The sequence below is a fragment of the Topomyia yanbarensis genome, unplaced genomic scaffold (assembly GCF_030247195.1).
Source record: "Topomyia yanbarensis strain Yona2022 unplaced genomic scaffold, ASM3024719v1 HiC_scaffold_68, whole genome shotgun sequence".
Classification (NCBI taxonomy): domain Eukaryota; kingdom Metazoa; phylum Arthropoda; class Insecta; order Diptera; family Culicidae; genus Topomyia; species Topomyia yanbarensis.
The window spans coordinates 97,069-118,165 of record NW_026683913.1 but is presented as its reverse complement, the minus strand read 5'-3'; the positions used below and the strand labels follow the sequence as shown (position 1 = coordinate 118,165).

Here is a 21,097-nt window from a genome sequence, read left to right as displayed (position 1 = left end):
AATAATACTCATTCTCTAAGTTATTCAGACGTGTGGTTTTCAATGTTTTCGTTCGTATATGATCAACTATGTAGCAGCATATCCATAGAACCGATACCAGTGAGAGCATAGAACATTAACGGGAGAACGATTGACGGACGAAGAGAGCATATTCGGTACGCGTTTGCGTGAATTTCGGTGGTATGAATTCTGCTTTGTGTTACACTTGCTGTTGCTGCTTCTGGATGCACACGTTCTGCTAGCGTCAGTCAGTTGCCCGCGAGCAGTGAAATGTATTAGACCGCTGGTCGACGAGTAATATCAGTGCACTGTGTGCGACCTGTTACGGAATTGACTTTTCCTTCGGTGGGTGGGAGAGGTGCTTCCGTGGAGTAGTGGATTCTCTAAGGATAACCGCATATTTTCTCTACCGTTCTCGCACTAAAGCTGCTGTCATAGAACGGGGGTGGAAACTGATTCATTCTGCTGCAGATAGGAAAATAATCTCGTATCAGTGAAAATGTGGATAAAGAGGAAAGCGCGCGCTTGTGGGTATCATTGTGCGAGATGAAATTCAACCAGATGTAATAGGTGAAAAAAGGAAATATAATATTCAGTACAGTGAACATCCCGGAGTGTAGCGAAAAGGAAATTGTACCATAGTGTTTTAACCTTCAACATGCTTCTGAGCAAGCAGGAAGGATGCAAAATAATATGTGGCTAAATTGATGTGATAGAAAATCTTACATATTACAACGGAAGTCTGCAGTGTTAAGAGATAGTGTTGAAAACAAATAAATACTAAAGTGCTGGGTCAACATAAGGAAACATGTGTCATTTCGCAACATTACTATCTGCCGCTGCGGATTCTCACTGGCTGCAACGAATATGTTGCGCAGAAATTCAGTACAAGAGAGCAGTGGTGCGAATTTAGGTTAATTTGATAGTAGTGTCACCTGATAATCAAAAGGCGAAGATACCCAAGGTTGAATCAAATCTTCCCCGTTTTTGTTCAGCCTGTTTGAGCAAGTTGCAATTCGTTAGTGTTTTCTTTTGCATTTATTTATTCACTAATTTATTTATTTATATAAAATATATGTACACAAAAATTGCAATCATGACCACAATGCTACTAGCGGGAAAGTCCTCGGTTTACCTACTGGCGTTAATCGTGGAACTTAATCTTCTAATGATGGCCAATTGTGGCACACTTGGAGGACTTGTGGCTCCCATAGGTGAGTTGTTTTGTGGCTACTGTTACAGATAGAATTAATGGGAGTTTATTTTACAATTCAATGCAATAGTCTTTTCCATACCAAAGATGGGTTTGGCAGGTTGCGTTATTTACTATTCTGTGGTACTTTGGTAAAAAGTTGTTTGCATTTCGCTCCTTCAATATGCTTATATTTTAAAAGTAATGATGTTAACCGTACTAGATGATTCATAGAAAAACACGCGTAGGGATTTGATGTCTGCTTGCAGTACTGATGATCTGACGTACGGTTGGTCATATGCAATAATATGAAACTACACTGTGAGGTCGTGCATCACTTAGTAAGTCATTGGTCGGGCTTGTCGCTTTCTTATCACTCGAATATCTTTGAGAACATCTGGGTAGAGGATCTTTTAAATGAAATTGATACCTTCTCTCTTTATTGCGACATCTTTGTCACCGTCTTTGTACCCAAGGATTTTAATCGTCAGACGAATAAGAGTACGCGGCGTTAGGTATAGGTGCGTTAGACATACATGCGTTTGGCATAATGAATAGCTTGTTTTACTATAAGAATTTCAACCTAATTCTCTTTTTTTCGGGTTTCACGAACCTACGTTATACAATACCATTCCCTCGTAGAGTTTTTACGAGAGATAGCAAAATAAACAATACTACGCAAGGTATTTTACATAGGTAGATTTTTATTCTATTTGTTGCCCGTACTATTGCAAAGAGAGGGCTAGATGCTTTTCTCATTTGTGATCAGTTTTGGTTCAATCACATTTCAAACCGATTACATGGATCACTGACAGACTTGCAATCAAGTACACTAGATTACAGAATTTCTTAACTCAGTAAGCTGGTGATCATTTACAATGTAAAATCGTGTGCTGAATTCGAAAATGAAATCCAAAAAATTTACAGTAAAACAGTTTTCGAGTTAGACTAAAAAATGAATTTCACCTTTAAAATAAAAAGTACGTTTAGTAAAATCCATATATTTTCGGTTATAGAGCTTCCATACAAAATATAATTACGATAAATTAAAGGTGAATGAATGTACTTTTGGTCGTCTGAACATTTTGTTTTAGTGTGACTAATGGTTCTGATGTTAGTTACGAGTTTGTTAATCTTTTCTCTTAATTTTTCCTCATTTTGAAGGAAATATAAATGTTTGGTCAAGATTTTGGGCAAGATGAAGCAATTCTAAAAATCACATTTTTAGTGGAACGTAAAACCTTCTAAAAACCAATGAAAGTAAGCCCTTATCAGTTTAAATCGGATGAAAATTGTGTAAACTATTCTGTTGAAACTGTTGAAAACTACAGAGGAATCTCGCTGCTGAACTGCCTAGCTAAAGTTCTGGAAAAGTTTGTGTACAATGCGATGTACGCTGCTTCTTCCAACATAATCGACGAACGACAACACGGATTTATGAAAAAACGCTCCGCCACTTCGAACTTGATGACGTACACGAGCCTTCTAGTTCCAGCTGTAGAGAAGCGTCAACAAGTGGACGCTATATATTTTGATTTCGCAAAAGCATTCGACAAGGTGCCCCACAACATTGCTGTTTTGAAGCTGGAGCGACTAGGCTTTCCTGAGTGGGTTACCAGATGGCTGCATTCTTACATCTCACAACGATCTGCCTTCGTTAGAATTGGCACTACATGCTCAAGCGCATTCGTAACACCAACCGGTGTGCCTCAAGGAAGTCATCTAGGGCCACTGGTCTTTCTCTTATTCATCAACGACCTCAGCACCCGCATCAACTCTAAAAAACTGCTCTAATGCTGATGATCTGAAAATCTTTCGTTCAATTGCTTCAGCACTCGATTTTGCTTTGCTCCAAGACGATATAGCCAATATAGAGGAATGGTGTTTGCTGAACGGTATGCAGATCAACATTGATAAATGTAAGATGACAATTTTCGGACGCTCGGCAAATATAAGGCGTTGCGAATATACTCTTCAAGCCTGTGTCATCGAGCGGGTGGGTTCTATCCGTGACCTGGGAGTGTTATTCGACAGAAAACTTCGTTTCGCCGACCACATCACTGCAACAACGGCGAAGGCTTTTGCAACATTGGGTTTTCTAAAACGGAACGCTGTCGATTTTGTGGATTTTTTGGAGTATGCTGTACATGTATGGGCGCCATACAACGCCGTTCAAAGTAGCCGACTGGAGCGCGTTCAAGGATTTTTTTTATGCGATTTGCTCTCAGAAAATTGCCTTGGAACGACCCTATCCGTCTTCCGCCGTATAATAATAGATGCATGTTGCTAAATTTGCCAACGCTGGAGTCTCGCCCCACATTCTTGCAAAGAATGTTCATTTTCGATATGTTGTCGAACAATATTGACTGTCCCGACATTCTCTCAAGGATTCATTTATTTGTTCCCCCTCGTGATATAAGGCATCGTCCGCTTCTGTGGATTCCCAGGCACCACACAGCATATGGCCAGAACAATCCGCTAGACAGATGTTGTAGCAGATTCAACGAAACTGTTTTAGTTTATGACTTCCATACCACTAAATCTAATTATAAGTTAGCAATTAGAAATTTTTAACATTGACACTAGCAATAGCATTAAGTGTAATCTGTACGATATATATCGAAGATGTAATAAATAAATAAATAAATTTTTGGTGGAATGGAAATTTTTGAGTTTCTCGGGGTCAACTTATTAAACCCAATTTTTCTTGGGTTTGTTTCGTAATATATGAGGGATTTTCTGTTAGAACTCTGTAAAATAAATAAAATGAAGAATTTTGAGAGAATTTAATCTGGGGTAATATTCGATCTCGTTTTTGTAAACTGCACTCTCTATAATGCCCTATGGTAAACTTATGACTGCGCAAAAGGTTAAATGCTCTCACTAGTTTCACAAATGGTGACTTGCTCCTTTTTTCGACACGTTTTGTTCTACTAATAATTTATTTTACGTTAATCAAACGTCTAGAAGTTTGTATTTTCTACGATGTACCTATTTGACTCTACTGGCCCACAAAACTTCAATATACTAGAATGCATGCCATAAGACTTCTAAGTGTAATTGGAAAATGTTCTACGTTCTTCAAATCATTCTGAAGTTTAGACTTTGAGGTTTTAAACGTAAAATAAGTCGTGTTCGATATCGCACATAATTTGAAAATACGAACTCAAATAGATGTTCTAGTAGGGAAAATAAATTATTGGTTTTACAATACTTGACGTATGCATTGGTATGTAGTATCACATATATACTTAGGGATTCGTAAAGTTTGTATTAACATTGTACAAAACATAGTTGAGCACTTATAGTTTGAGACGTGGTGTCCGGCGCATACCCAGACAACGTGATCGATATCGTGATAACCTTCATTACAAGCGCACCGACTACTCTCTGTGAGCCCATTAGAAGAGAGCTATTTTCTGTATGACACGTGTCAGTATTGCATACTAATCATTCGATGATTTATCCCTTCACTGCGCCTGAAATTATTATTATCAGAAGACTGGAATCATTTGGATAAACGAGGTCGTATGATACTCCAGATCAAATTTTCTCAAATTCTTTATTTTATTTGTTCAACACAGTTCCAACAGAGAAACCCTAACGTTTTATAAAATAAGCATTAGAAAAAAAAATGGGTTAGAGACGGTTCAATAAGTTAAACCAGAGAAACTCAAAAATTATCATTTCATAAAAAATTGAATAACTTTCACAATTTTCAATCGATTCAAACTAGCAAGGGCTTATTTTCATTGGTTATAAATTTCACTAAAAATATAATTTTTAAAATTGTTTAATTTTTTCCAAAATCTTGACCAAAAATCTTTAAAAAATGAGAAAAAATATAAAAACTCGTAAATATCTTCTGAAACATTAGTCATGTCAAAACAAAATTTTCAGACGACCGAAAGTGCATGCAATAACTTTTAATTTAACATTATTATATTTCATATTGATGCGCTATAAACGAAAATATATGGGTTTGACTAAACGCACTTTTTTCTTCAAAGGTGAAATCTACTTTTTCACTCTAACCCGAAAACTGTTGTACTGGGATTCGAGTGTGTGTCTTCGTTGCGAGCGGTTGACTCTCGTAGAGCTCTCTTCGAGTCAGTTAATTTTCATCATTTTCGGCACAGTTTACTGCCTCCCGGTGTGTGAATAACGGTGCAATTTAACGATTATACAAAGTGAAGTGGCTTATAAAAGCATTTTTCGGTATATTTTGGACTGACGCGAGTGGTAACAATTTATGAAAATCGAATTCCGGCAAATGAAAAAAATCTTTTCCTCGCATTACGGGCCGTCAATTCCCGATGCAAGGACAATAAAAGTGCACAGAAAACAGCTAGAAACACAGTGTACATTCTAAAAATAGTGAAAAATGGTTTTTCAGAGAAAAAATTCGATCCGAAAAGTGAAAAAATACGGCAATAAGAATAATTGGCATATTCAAATAATTGGCGTTTCACCGGCGACTAGCGACTACCAGGTGTCGCCCCAAAATTCTTCGCCCGAATAATAGGTGGCAAACCAGCCGCTTGGTGCTCAGCTATTTTCGTCCGCGTCCCTTGTCACCTATTTTTATTGGGTGTTTCATCGGCGGTGCCATCTTTGAAAATGAGCCGCCTTGGATATTAAACTGTTTTTTGCGTTCTTGTTTTGTTGCAAATTAGTAGAGGTTTTGATTCTTTTATATTCGGGATTGCAGATATTTTGTCGCATGTAAATTTTGGGTGTACGTTGATGTGATGGCACTGTAAGGAAACACGTATCCGCCTGTCGGCCAACTTTTCTTATGGCTGTGCAAACTAATTTCTATGTTTGTTTGGGGTTTGTTTTACCAAGGGGGAATTGATCCAGAGAGCATTCATTGTGCATAGAGAAAGCACATGGCCTTATTTAAGTGAAATGATCACTTCAATCATATATAAGGTTTGAGAATTGACAATTCGCGAGAGGGATCGGGGACCGCTTGGCAATTACCTGCAATTATGTCAGCACGAAGAATAACTGTTTTGCTGTCATTGGTATGTATTGTGTATGTATGTAGCTTTCAAATTTCTCATGCCTCCATGCGAGTCTAGGTCTATTGCTGACATTTGGTCCTTAGACCGGCGACGACTGGATGCTGTCGGCCTTATGCCGATAGTGGCAGAATGAGAGGGCGCGAACGGATCTAGCCGAGAAGACAATACCGTAAAAATGAATAGTTGTTCAGAGGTCGGCTCCTATGGAACTTTGATTTGACTGGTATCGATGATCCCGGGTCAATACGTACTGAAAATTCGCCGCGTTTGTTTTAATGAATGTAATTTCAAGTTCCGCTATTGGTAACAAGCCCGTACATCAGGTTAAAGATCCTCTGTATTTCCGTTTAATGTTCGATATAATCGTTCGTATACGTGTCTTTCACAAGCAATCCGATATGGAAAATAGGGAATACTTTCGTTGATTTATAACATGTCGAGCTATCATAACTCTTTGTCTGTATAACGTGTTATCACTCGGTAGTTTGCAATCCAAAAATATATCGTAGAGAAGGAATAGCGAAATTAGTCTAAAAAATGCCGCAATAAATAGTGATCCGGCCCATTACGCAGATAAGATTAGCTTTTCTAGGCAATACTCCCACGATCGGCTGTGTGGAGTTGAAATTGTTTTTGTTTAGAAAACATAGGATACTCTCGCCTATGCTACCCAGAGAGAACCGAAAAATAAACAAGATCTTCTTTTTCGAGTGATCGTGTTCTCGAAAACTAACTAAACTACTACCTAATAAACTATGCTTTACGGGTCGCATCAATTGCTTGGAGCGAATCCTAGACTCTATTCCCTTTCAAACCATCAACTCCGCGACATCTATGGAAGAGTCTGATGAATTTGATTCATCATCGTCGCGTAATTCAATATTATTAAAAAATATAAGCTGTGCTCCTTATAGCCGGCTATCCGGAGTTCAAGTTGCTTATTTTGCTAATCGTATTAATACAACAAATGATAAATTTCCCAAATTCTCGGCAGCCCAGAGCAATTATTACATGATAACGCTACTGGCACAATTACTAAAAACTCTCCACTTCCCGTGATACATGTGGAGATGCAGAGGATTCCTCGGTTTCTAGTAGCAACATGTATCGGACTAGCATTCCTTCCTTTCCCAGAAGATCTGCATTCGGACGTGGCCGGCGTCGGTATTGATCAGCATGCAGGGATCAGTATAGATTGCACAATATGGCTCATCGTGTTATTCCCAAGCATGTTGTTCCAATGAACAATTGGTTCTGGTCAATAACGGAGTAGCAACTACGGGCGATCTCTTATGCTTATGCTTATGCTTATAGCTTCATGTCTAAGGTGACCAACTCTGACGAAAAAATCAGTACACTATTCTGCAACGAAGCGCTATCGTTCACCACGGTCAGACACACAGTCCGCAAGGTGTACAGAGTTTTTCGTCAGAGTTGATCAGCTTACTGATACCCAATCAAACTCACATTAACCACTTTTTAACATCTTCGGCGGAACCGAAGGCTTCCGGTAAGTGGTCAAGTTCCTAAATTGAATGCACATTTGCTTCTCAAAAATGTCTTACTCGATTTTTTTTCAAATTTAGTCTCAAATGAAAGCCACAACATCCCTATTGATTGCTATTAAATTCCATTAAAATCGAAGTTCTGGTTCCTCCCGATCAGAATGAAATAACAAGATTATAACAGAATGTCGTAAAATACTGTGTTAAAAACTTGGTCTCGTTAGTAGTTAAAATAACAGAAAATTATAACAAGTTACAGAGCGAGATATAGTTTTGAAATCTTTTTGTTATGAGTTTCTGATCGGGCTGTGTTACGAGTTGAAGTATGCGGTCACATGCCATACAAATCCTTTTAATCATTATTATGATGCAAAATTAATTGAGATGAGTTCTAAAATGCTTGAAATTGTTAGTCCTAATCACTAATCCCAAATCAAAGTCTCTGTGACCACTTTGGGAACCTTCGAGGATTCCGGAAGATCCGAAGAGCTGTTCAAGTTCTCAAATTAGAGTCACACCTGTTTTTCATATATTGCTGAATCGACTCTCACAATTTTAGTCCTAAATGAAGGGTATAATAGTGGGTGGAGGGTATAGTAGTCATTGTCTTAAATGAAGGGTATAGTATTTCTTATTTTTTCATACACCCACTCCCACATGCCTACATAAGCAAAAAGATAACATTTGACTACCGTCAACTTCAAAGCGGTATAATTAAAAATGCCGAAAGGGCAGTATGAGTAATAATCAATTCTAGTTCTATATTGAAACATTTATTATAAAATGAAACACTGTAGAACATGCACTAAGTTCATTGTTTTAGTGTCAAACTAGAACCAGTTTAATTACACTGTATTTCATTTGAATTATCATTAATCTATTAATAAATACTCAATCTCAATATTGTTCACCTAAGCTCATTAGTACATTATTAAAAATTTAAATGGAAAATGAAACTTCATATTTCGTGGAAGAACTGAATATTTCCTTTGGCGAACGTGGGCTTCTTCATCACAGTCCTCAATATGGAGCTACTCGTTTTGAATATATTTTCTAGGCAACTTATTTTTGCTAGATGCATCAGCTAAATAATGCCAATCAGCTAGTGAGATAATTGCTTAATTGAAATAATAGATTAGTTTAAAAGTATAGCAAAGAGCATGTTTTAATGAGGAGGGAGGGAGCAGGAGAGTAAGCTAAAACGTGAGTAGAAAGTTGTGATAGATTAAAATCCAACCCGAAATATTTCACGCTCTTGAAAAAGCTACTTTTTAATGTCACCGTGGTTGTGTCCTGTACACAACCCTTAAATTTTTCATTTCTTCGTCCCGCACGAGTAGCAATTGATTCACTAGTTAGTTCTTTTCAACAAATTAGTTTCGTCGTTCTATCGTTCGAAATAGCGGCATCCCTAACTATATAACCCCAAAAATCGTTCTGTCAAAGTTTAGAGTACAATTCAATATTAATCGCTGCCATATGTGCTTCCACATGACGATAAATTGGGTGTTGAGCCAATTTTCACCCTATTCCTTTAATCGTCCTACTTATTTAAAGACTGGTTAGAGCAGCTTTTGCCATCGCTGTTCAATGCATTAGTTCAAATCGCAAGGTAAATATTGGAGCATTCCAGCAATTATCTAATCAGCGTGGCACTCTCCCAAATAGGGTCAAAATGCGCTCATAATTCTACATATACTATCGATATCGGAGTGTGTGATATGTGTGCAAGGGCTAACATGAACGCATCGAGCTACGACGTAGGGGAGCTGGTTTCGGTTGAACGCATTTGCAATTGACCCAAACGAACATACAGGTACATACAAATACTTTATACAACATGTTGCGAATCTGCATATCCTTCTGATGTCTGCATAAACAAATATGGGGAGAGATTTGTCCACTTCCCATGGCCACAACAGGTATCGTCAATATTGATACAAGAAAAAGAGACGTCCGAAAAGCAATGCAAATGGGTCAACGGCGTTGACCCTTTAGAAATACATGAAGGGGAAGTGTGTCTAAGATGGACATGTCCTCAGTTATGAAATAAAACATGTTTAAGATGGTTTGGCCAATACAACTGTCATTGAATGTATTCAAAAGCTTCTGAACCACACCTATAATACCTATTGAGGTAGCTTCCAGAGTATTGCCAGAAGCAAAACAAAAATTGCAGCCATGAGTTCTCCTGTCTTTCTTTGATTCTTTGTTGTTTGCGCTGTTCCCATTTATGGAGGACACGGATACATACTACCTCCTGTTTGCGCCACCGTATCTCTACAAAATTCCGTATATATCTAATTAAATGACGGGAAAGTTGTGAATTTATTGGAATCAATAATAACAATTCTATTTGACTATAATGCATATCTGAACAAATTTATTTTCATGTGCACAATACAAATAATAATGGTACTGAAAATATCTTACAACACCGTAAAAAAGATTTCAAACCTTCAGGTGTCTATCATAAGCACAGTTCCCCTACACATGTATCAAAAAAACCTTGATCGTTCGAATCTAAAACGGAAACGAAACGAAAGATTAATAGCACGCAGCATCCTTCAACGGTGAAACAGAGGATTCATTTTTGGGTTCTCTCATTGGCTCGAATATATAGATGCGGAGATTTATCGGAAGTATGCATTGGTTGTTTATTCGAAATGCGGAGGAAGCTAGGGATTAAAATTGTTTTCACATGGCCTTTCTAGGGCCAAGCGTTTTGGAAAGAAAACCAGCCAGGCGATTCGTCCATCTATTATTTAGCCACAATAAAGCAGCATTCAATTGTATCAGGAAAATTATTACTTGGTTCGCGGATGTAATATGGATACAGTAACTGTTGCAGTTTGCGTGGGTATTTTTTAGAAATAAAGTGAGCTGTACATATATGAATTTTCATTATTCAAAATTTTCACATTAATTAGATAAGACAAGTTTTTAATCAAAATTCTATTGTATTGTTATATTAAATAAGGCAAGGATTCTATTTTGGCTCTGTTAGAGAGAATATTTATTTCGTTAATTATATTGGTCGATTCCTGTAAATTGAGATCAATCTCGTTGCTTCGTTCTCAAGAAACAATATAATAACAGAAATTGTTTGAGAATTGTGACATACTTGTGTCGGACTTGCGTTACGTTGTTACAATGATTTTGGCGAATTGTATACTGCCTTCATCATGCCTGACTGCTGATTATTATTATTTATTTATATTTATTATTTACTTTACATTCATCGGACAACTAGGTCTACATGAAGAACTTAAGACTATACACTATCCCAAACAAAATTTGGTCAAGTTATATATCGTTTCAGTCTGTTTTTGAAAACATCAATTGTTTCTGCAAAAGAAAGGCAAAATGGACATAGTAACTATTAAAAATAACACATTTTTCCCTAATTGGTTCGTTTTGGCCGTATTCAGTACGCTGAAAATCAAGTAGCAGAAACTCTCTCGATCTGAACTTTCTAGTTGGCACGTTGATGTTAGTATGCGCCAGAATATAGCTTGAATCAATAGATCCGGTTGGAACCTTTCCAATAAATACAGCTCGACTAATGCTCCTTCTTTTGACCAATGTGTCCATGTTGAGCAAACGATAACGATCTTCATAGGGCGTTAATTCTGTTGGATTCTGTTCTGTATAAATTTTCTTTGTACTGCTTCTATTCTGCTGCTCCAGATTTCGGTGTAAGGGCTCTAAACTACAGCCGTTCGAATAGACCGTTCGAGTGAAAATAAAGCACTCTCAAGCAATACGGATCACGAAATTCGTTGGCAACTCTAAAAATGAACCCGAGATTCCTGTTAGCTTTTGTCACGATACTGGAGTAATCCAATTTGTATCCAACAGTATTCCAACTACACGGTCGTTCTGCACAGCATTTCACCGGACACGTTGTAGTCCCAAACAATTGGATTCTCCTTCCGAGTGAAAGTGATCACGGTGCATTTCGACACACTGAGTATCAGCAAATTGTTTGTGCATCATTCTTCGAAAAGATCTATGTACCTCTGTACCTCCAAAGAGTCTTGAACTGATCTGACTATATGAAAAATTTTCAGATCATCGGCGTAAATTAACCTGCAACCTGGAGGAATCATGGAGGAATAACGTAGCAGACATCATTGAAAAATATGGAAAAAACAGCGGGTCGAGGTTGCTACCTTGTGGTACGCCGGACGTATTTGCGAAGCAGTATGATTCATTGAATTCCAATTTCACAGATAGGGAGCGGGATGTGAGATACGGCTTCAGCCAATCCACATAATTGGAAGCCATACCAAGTCGTTCCACTTTTGCTAATAGTAACGTGTGGTCGACGCAATCGAACGCTGCTTCGAGGTCTTTATATACGGTGTCAACTTGTGAACCTTCCTCCATATTTCTAATGCAGAATGAAGTAAATTGAGCCAAGTTTGTGTTGGTTGATCTTCCTGGAAAGAAACCATGCTGATCTACGCAAATGTACTGTTTAGCAGAATTGAACAGTCGATCGTCGACTAGGATCTCCAACAGTTTTAAGCCGATAAGAGTTACTTAGGAAATGGAAAGTAGGAATTCATGTCAGTTCGATCCATATTGAAACCTCAACAGCGTGATAGCCATCATTGCAGCCGCCCTTGTATTCATCTTTTACGACTAAGGATAAAGGATAAGTCGGATGGGAATAATATGTGTCGTATAAGGTATATGATTAGTTCTAAACAAGCGATGAGACCTCCTGGCCGTTGATTCCTGATGCCGGAAACTGAAAGTTTATATCTAAGATTAAGATCGCGTGAAATGTTATAAATTAAGGAAAACATTTCCTATTCTTCAAATCGGATTATTTGTAAAATACGCGTATACGGGCGATAATAACGTCTATTGAAAGAAAAAACAAGGTATTGGTAATCTGATGCACGGGTTTGTTAGCACTAAAGGAACATAAAATTAGATTCATAAATGCATACGAGCCGAATTTTCAGTATCTATCGACCCGTGATCATGGATACTAGTTAGATTAAAGTCGTATAGGGACTGTTGTCCGATCAACTATTCATTTTTACGATAGTGTTTTCAAGCCTACATCAGTTCGCAGCTTCTAATTTTGCTACTATCGGCAGAAGGCTAATAGCACTCAGTTGTCACCGGTCTAAGAACCAAATGTCATCAATAGACGTAGACTCGCATGGAAGTAAGAGATAGTAGACTTGTGAGAACTATATTATCTCACCATTTGACAACCATGGCATATTTTTGTTTGATTTTAACGAACACTCTAACCTAGTGCCCCAATCATTTCAGCCGATGAACAAGAGTGTGAATTTCGCAGGCGTTTTAGTTGTACTAAAACTTATAAGTCTTATAATAAGCGTAGGAAACTTTTTCTGCTTTGCAAGGCCCTCTGTTTCGTTTAAATAGCAGCAGGTGGTTCTAATTTTATTTAGAGCTGAAATGGAGCATTTTAACGGTTCGAGATAGAGCTTGACTGCTTGCAATGTAAAATTTCATTGCAGACAGTAATGCTAGACAAATTTGCTCTATCTTTCATACGTTCCATTCCAAAAAAATCCAAAAGAAAGCTTTAAAGTGTTCCTTAAAAACAGTTTTATTCATATACGTTTCGTATTTTTTACAATACGATAAAGTTACCTTTAGACATCTTCATAACATTAACACAAATAATACATGCAATCTATTGACCTCATTCAGGTGAGAAAATGAGGAAGTGGCAAATGATGTGAAATATCATGAAACCGCGTTGTTGAAAAAACATTTTTTTCAGTAGCTGCGTCTGGCTTTGTACTTGCGAATGATTTCTTTGGTGTTTTCGTCATCGCAAGAGTGTGGAATCGAAGTTGTGCATTCCGGTTCACGTGGTTGCTTATTTTACGCTTCGGAGAATATTTTTTGTATTATTTTTTCTTCTCTTTTCCGATCATGTTTTTTCGATTATCTACTTCAATAACACCTTAAATTATTATATTGTTCACTGACGCGAAATATCTGATGCACTTTCATTCATGACGAGAACATAATGTTTTCAATGGAACCTTGAATTGCTGTATTGATTTTGTTGACTATTTTCGGCAAATTTGAGACTAAGAGAAACGAAAGCAATGAAATTGAAAGACGGATAGGTATTCTAGAGCGAATCAATTCGAAACTTAGAACCGAAAACTAGGACTAGGCAGGCTCATATGGGCATGATCGATAGGAAATGTGAAGAGTCTTTTGCCTTCTGCTAAGTAGGAGTTGGGCGTTGCATCCAAGTCTACCGCATGGTCATTCATAGAACCTTGAATTGTTTAGAGGCTGATCAAATACTGGCGCCATCTTGAAGAGATGCAATTGTGTTCTTTATGTCCTTTTCACTTCGTTTTGATGTTTTTGGCATGAAATTACGCACAATTTTCCTGTCAAAATAATTCTAATTTACATTTTATCGAGGCCCTTAGCGTTTGTTTCATGTTAATATCCGTAACTTCGTAAACTCGTGTCCAGCATTAATTTTTACATAAGAAAAACTCATTTGACATTTATTTACATTGCACAGTGGTCCAGATCGCTAATTTAGGAGGAATTTTTACTTTCTGACAAACCTGTATAATTTAGCCGTATCATGTCTTAGGATGAATTTGTGTACTTTAGAAGATGCTTCTTTTTATTGGAATAGTTATTAGGGTGGTTCTAATTTATCTAAAATACGATAATAAACTTTTTACTGATGAAAGATAGAGCTCCACAGTCTTCCACAAAGTTGTAAAGTAACTTATTTTGAATAAATTTGTTGAATATATTAAAGCTCTATCTCTTTTGGTTTTTGTTATACAAGAAATTAAAAAAAAAAGATTAGGGTGTTCCTGAAAAAACGTTTTTTTAGTATAACTTTCGTATCTTTTACTTTTTGTTAACACAACCTTTGAACAGCTTATTGAAAACTTCAAGCCGAGTATTTTTCTCCAAGACACCGAAGGTCTAACTTTTTTCTTTAAAAAGTTATGGACACTTTTCGTTAAAAAAATAGCCTATTTCAAGGCTCAATATCGCTGATGCGGGCACCTAAAATTGAATTCTGTTTCCACCACATGAAAGACCATACTTATTAGTATATTTGAGCAAAAATTGGCGAATACGATATTTTTTTAAAATTTGCAATTTAGATTTAAAGTTTGTAGTTTTGCAGGTTCAACGCATTAAAGCATTTACACACATATCGTTGTATTATGAAAAAAGCCACTTTCAAATATCATTCTCTCATCGCAGCAAGCTTTGCATAAGTGAAACGACTGTCAAAAAAGGTTTCTGATTTTATTCGTTTTAAATAAAACTAGTAAATATGGATATTAGTCGAAGAGAGTTGGCGAATTTGCTTATTGCTGGTAAAAAGACAGATGAACTGCTTAAGTTCATTACAAGTAGTAATCCAAATGTAAAATTGAGACTTGTTAATGTTCGAAAGAAATTTTATATTTTGTTAAAACAACCTTTGAACAGCTTTTAGAAAACTTCAATCCACGTTTTTTCATAACTCTGAAAGTCTAACTTTATACTTTCAAAAGTTATGGAAACTTTTCGCTCATAAATAGCCCTTTTTCAAATGTCATTATCTCTGATTGGGGCAAATAAAAGTAAGTTCGGATTGAACCATAGAAAAGAACATACTTTTAAGTATATTTGAGCAAAAATTGGAAAATATTATTTTTTTAAGCATGTAATTTTAAATTTACTAACCAAAGTTTTAAATTTTATCGCATAGCGACATAAAAGAAATTGCCTAAAGCCTTTGTATTTCCTTTTCTGTTTTGCTTACATATCAACAATACAGAATGTGTTCATTAAAAATAATTTGGCTATGACAACAATTTATGATTTATATAAGGAGAATTTATTCAATGCCAATTAATTCAAAAGTAGATGCATTGCATTTTCAGGTATATCCAGCGGTGCTCGTTGAATTCGACGTTTACATTTAAGAGAAATTATAGGATCTGATGAAACAAGAAGTCTTTTGAAAACGTCATCAAGATTGACGAGTCGATCGAATTTGCGTGCGTGGAATTCTCGGAATCTGCGAATACTTTTATTCCTGGTTTCTTGAACTTCTTCACTGCACATACCTACTGGCAGCATGTTATGTTGAATAATGCTTCCTCCATGGACCAGGAGTTTATGCACGGTTGGTGAGAGAGCGTACCAACCATACAGGCGTACATAAAGCAATCGTGTATCTTCGGCGTAACTCCGGTAAGCATCCGCGTTAATTCCCAATTTGCTGTTGATGATTGTTAATAGCACATACATACGTTCTGGCAACATTTCGTCCAACCCGGTTTCTTCTGCAACGACATCTCGGTTTCTGAAAAATTTTCGAGCTGTGTTACCATCGTTAGAATTTCCGCCACCTGGCAAAGGTTCGCTAATACGAAGAATTTTTATTTGTCGTTCCTTAAGCTCGCTGGTATTTTTGCCTACGCGCCAACGCGGTTTTGCTAGAGCTAAACGGTAAGCAATATTCAATAGTAACTCCATTGCTCGTATTAATGCATGTAAAGGTGAAAAAACATATAAACTATCCGGTGGATCGCTGGCTTCCAGTAAAGGATCATTCAATCGCTTTCCGGAGCGTTTGCATATATAACACGCTTGAGACGGTGTGCCTGTTACGTCATTCACTACCTTCGTATCAACCATGGAAAATATGAAGCTTGAACTAATCGGAATCTTGCGCATATTAACATTTACTATAGTCGGGACTAATTCATCGATTTGCTTGTTCATCGCGGCAACTTCATCCTTTGTTAGTTCAGGATTTTCCTTCTTGAAAATTAATTTTACTGGTCGGCACAGGGATACTGAAGATGGAAAATCATTATTCCAAAGAATGCAATCTCTTGACTCATCTTTCCGGCGACTAACTACACGTAAAGGTACTATAGATAGAGCAAATATATGCGAATCGTTATACTCGAATAGTTCTCCATTTTCATCTTCGTCAACGCACATTTGCTTGTATCTATGTTCAAGTGGAAAAGAGACTGTCAGTCAAAGTTTAGAAGAAAAATAATGTTGCCTACCGGGAATGGTTGCTGCTTCCATCGCAGCCCCACTTAAAGATAACAAACGTATTATCCTCAGGATGCAGTGGTAGAACTCCAATATTCAGAAACGAGATGAGTCGTTCCACGGTATGGTTAACAAGAGCTTGAAGGGGAACATACGCACAAGAAGGCTGAACAGAAATTCCTGAAAAAAATTGTTGATTCAGGGACGAATCTTTGAGAATAGTACATACCGATCGGATAGCATAGTTTCTTTTCTTCTACTATTTTATTATACGCGGGATAAATGTCCAAACCCTTCTGCATAACTGAGCTGCGTATGTTTTGGTACTGCGCCTTAGAAAAATCATTTTCACAAATAAATCTAAGTGCCTCCTCCGCAGTAAACGCTTCTGCAATCGGGACAGCCATAGATCCTAAATTCTCTACGGTAGATCTGACGGGACTTTTCGACAATCGTTCGATTTGTCTGCCAACTAAACGGAAACCAGTAGAATTAGCGTTGACGGCTGACGCTAAACCAAGTTCTTCCGTGGAATACTTATCGCGCAACTTTCCTAATCTTTTTATTTTGGCTCTGCGACATATTTCGGAAAATGGTTTCCTCTTTCGGCCTTTACCTTTACCTTCGACTTCGAATCTTAGCTTTCCTTCAAGCCACACAAAATTTTCCAGCTCAAACCGAATTTGCGTGCGCTTACTCCGAATCCACAACCTTCTAAATTCCAACATGAAGATTTTTATTTTCTTCCGAGCACTAACAAGTCTCAATTTTACATTTGGATTACTACTTGTAATGAACTTAAGCAGTTCATCTGTGCAATAAGCAAATTCGCCAACTCTCTTCGACTAATATCCATATTTACTAGTTTTATTTAAAACGAATAAAATCAGAAACCTTTTTTGACAGTCGTTTCACTTATGCAAAGCTTGCTGCGATGAGAGAATGATATTTGAAAGTGGCTTTTTTCATAATACAACGATATGTGTGTAAATGCTTTAATGCGTTGAACCTGCAAAACTACAAACTTTAAATCTAAATTGCAAATTTTAAAAAAATATCGTATTCGCCAATTTTTGCTCAAATATACTAATAAGTATGGTCTTTCATGTGGTGGAAACAGAATTCAATTTTAGGTGCCCGCATCAGCGATATTGAGCCTTGAAATAGGCTATTTTTTAACGAAAAGTGTCCATAACTTTTTAAAGAAAAAAGTTAGACCTTCGGTGTCTTGGAGAAAAATACTCGGCTTGAAGTTTTCAATAAGCTGTTCAAAGGTTGTGTTAACAAAAAGTAAAAGATACGAAAGTTATACTAAAAAAACGTTTTTTCAGGAACACCCTAATCTTTTTTTTTTAATTTCTTGTATAACAAAAACTAAAAGAGATAGAGCTTTAATATATTCAACAAATTTATTCAAAATAAGTTACTTTACAACTTTGTGGAAGACTGTGGAGCTCTATCTTTCATCAGTAAAAAGTTTATTATCGTATTTTAGATAAATTAGAACCACCCTAATAACTATTCCAATAAAAAGAAGCATCTTCTAAAGTACACAAATTCATCCTAAGACATGATACGGCTAAATTATACAGGTTTGTCAGAAAGTAAAAATTCCTCCTAAATTAGCGATCTGGACCACTGTGCATTGATTAAATGTGCTATACTGAGGACAAAAGATAATGCGTTTTCGCAGAACAATACACGAAACGATGCGGTAATTAATACAGCTAATCCAAGGTAACAGCCGAAATGACAGTCGGCAACGATGTTCTCTATCGTGTATCTAATTCACGCAACATAAGCAACCTCTGCAATAACATAGCAAAATAATATAATAATACCCTATACCTCTTGTACCCCCTACCTATTTAACCCCATTCTACTCTACTTATAACTTGATAACACAAGAAACTACAGGTTTGTTATTTTGAGACAAACTGTTCTCTTCCAAAATATTTGAAAATATTTCTGTAGCCAACTTGACCAAAAACAAAACCTGCACAACTTATACAGGGTGTTTGGTTCATGGTTAAGAACCTCTCGAGGGGTGATTGACTGTCATATTTGGAGAAAAAAAATCGTTCTACACATACCATCAAATCTCAACCATTACAAAGTTATTGAACTTTTTGTGTTAAAAGCTTATTTGTCTTAAAATACCTCTAAGTATACTTTGTATTTCAAATATTTTAGGTCCACTGGGAAGGTGAGAAAATTTCGCATTGAGTGATGCTCTCACATGTTTCAGCTAATGAGTTTAAGTAGCCTTTTCAAAGCAATTTATTGAAAATTAAACAATTTTAATCGATTTTTCGTTCATTTCTTCAAAATCCTAATAGTTAACCTCATCATTTTAATAATCCAGATTGTTAGTCTTGAAGAGCTGCATAATTCGTTCTTTGACATAATACACTTACCTTTTCTTATTTTCATGAGTTTGGGTTATTCAACTTGGATATTTTTATCTCATTTTCATTAATACCAGCTCTAATTGAAAAAGTATGGCACTTATTGTACTTCTTTTTCTTTTTATTCGAAAGCCAGGAAAATTTTATAGAGAAAAATGTATAATTACCTTTCAGTTAACTGAATTTAGTATTCTTTTAGAAGTAAATTAGTTTAAAGTTAGTGCTATTATTAGCATTTTCATTAATTTTCTTAAAATAGTAAATAATAAACATCACTATTATTATCATGGAAATAATGCATCTCAGCAAGTTCTACAGTTTTTTCTTTGACTCCATTCATTTATCTCTTTTGGTTTTGACGCAAAATCGTTTTTATCACATCGTTTCATATGCAAAAATAACGATTTCGAACCCACTACATTTGTGGCGATGTCATGCTGTGTTAACTATTCAATACCAGCAAAAGGAAAAGAGATATAGACAAAGTGTCAAATAAAAAGTTATAGAGAACATTAAGGGGCATCAAATGAACAATAGTAACGATAAATTTTGTTGATTAATAATTAGAATAATTAAAAAAACTCCAAAAAACACAAATTTTGAGTTATTTTGTTAGTAAAAAAATTATTTAGTACACTTAACTAAAAGATATTTGTACATACACTCATAGGACATTTTCTCAGCTTTCCAATGAAATCTTGTAAATAACGATACAAAGCATATCTTTTAGATTATAGTCTTTTAAGCACGTGCAAGTTGGTTACATGAAAAGTATAGTAATGATATTACAAAGAAATGAGAAGAGATAGGAATATGACGTCCAAGAACAAATTATGAATCGTCCTAAAACCAACCTTTTGGATAATGGATATTGCTATAATCATACTTCATTATTTCGAGAAAATTAGCAAAAACCTCCTCAAAAACACTAACTTTTAACTACTTTACAGCCAAAAGGTAATTAAAACTAATTAACTAAAAATATGAGAACACCATTCAATAGGAAATTTTCTCACCTTACAAATGGAACTAAAATATTTAAAATACAAGGTATACTTTTAAGATTAGAGATATTTTAAGACAAATAAGTTTTTTTAGACAAAAAGTTCAATAACTCTGTAACGGTTGAGGTTTGATGGTAGGTGTAGAATTTTTTCTCCAAACGTGACAGTCTATCGCACCCCGAGAGGTTCTTAACCATGAACCAAACACCCTGTATAAATAAAATCATTTTTAAGAGACACCCTCGTTTTTGTTCTTCGATAAATTTTTTCCAAATATAATTTTCTTCATTCTTCTGGAAGACTTCAAAGGTCTATTTTGAGTTATTCTAGAAGAAGTTTTCAGTTTTTGGTGAAATGGAAACCTAGCCACTATTCAATATAATAGAAAAGTTTTGGGCAGCGCAAATTTTTTTCGTATCTTTATTGTCTATTGTAAAAATGATTTAAACATATTGTTAAGTGATATTTTTTTTTAAATCAAATTTTTGACATGACCTATGTAGTTTTCATTTTTTGCTAACGTCTTTTTTAGAGTGGTTCACGAAGAAAGGTTTCATACGATAATGCTCTAACCGAATTTTGAAAGTATAAGCAAAAATAAAACAAATTACCCTTCTTTCATGAAAATTGCAACCGGGACCACTGGCACAATCCAATTGAAAATATTGTAATTTTCACTGTTTCATTAAATTAACAATCTTTATGCCAACTTAGTTTGTAATAGATTATTGGAAACATCCTGCATTTTGCATCAAAACATAAATTTCTCATCAATACTCATCGAAGCGTATAATAAATTCTCATATTGGAGATCAAACTTCCTCAATGATGGATCCTTAATACACTCAAAACATTATTAAGCGAAAAACCATAAAATTGAGGTAACCCAAAATATAAT

General features: G+C 36.0%; 1 protein-coding gene across 1 annotated transcript in view; it reads left to right on the top strand.

Annotated features, from left to right (window-relative positions):
- Positions 1-242: 242 nt before the first annotated feature.
- Positions 243-21,097, top strand: part of LOC131696073 (uncharacterized) — a gene marked incomplete at its 3' end in the record, with an annotated part of 41,691 nt that continues 20,836 nt past the window's right edge. The window contains exon 1 of the mRNA XM_058984604.1: positions 243-1,214. Within this exon, the coding sequence (XP_058840587.1) occupies positions 1,076-1,214 (139 nt within the window). The remainder of the gene's footprint in view (positions 1,215-21,097) is intronic.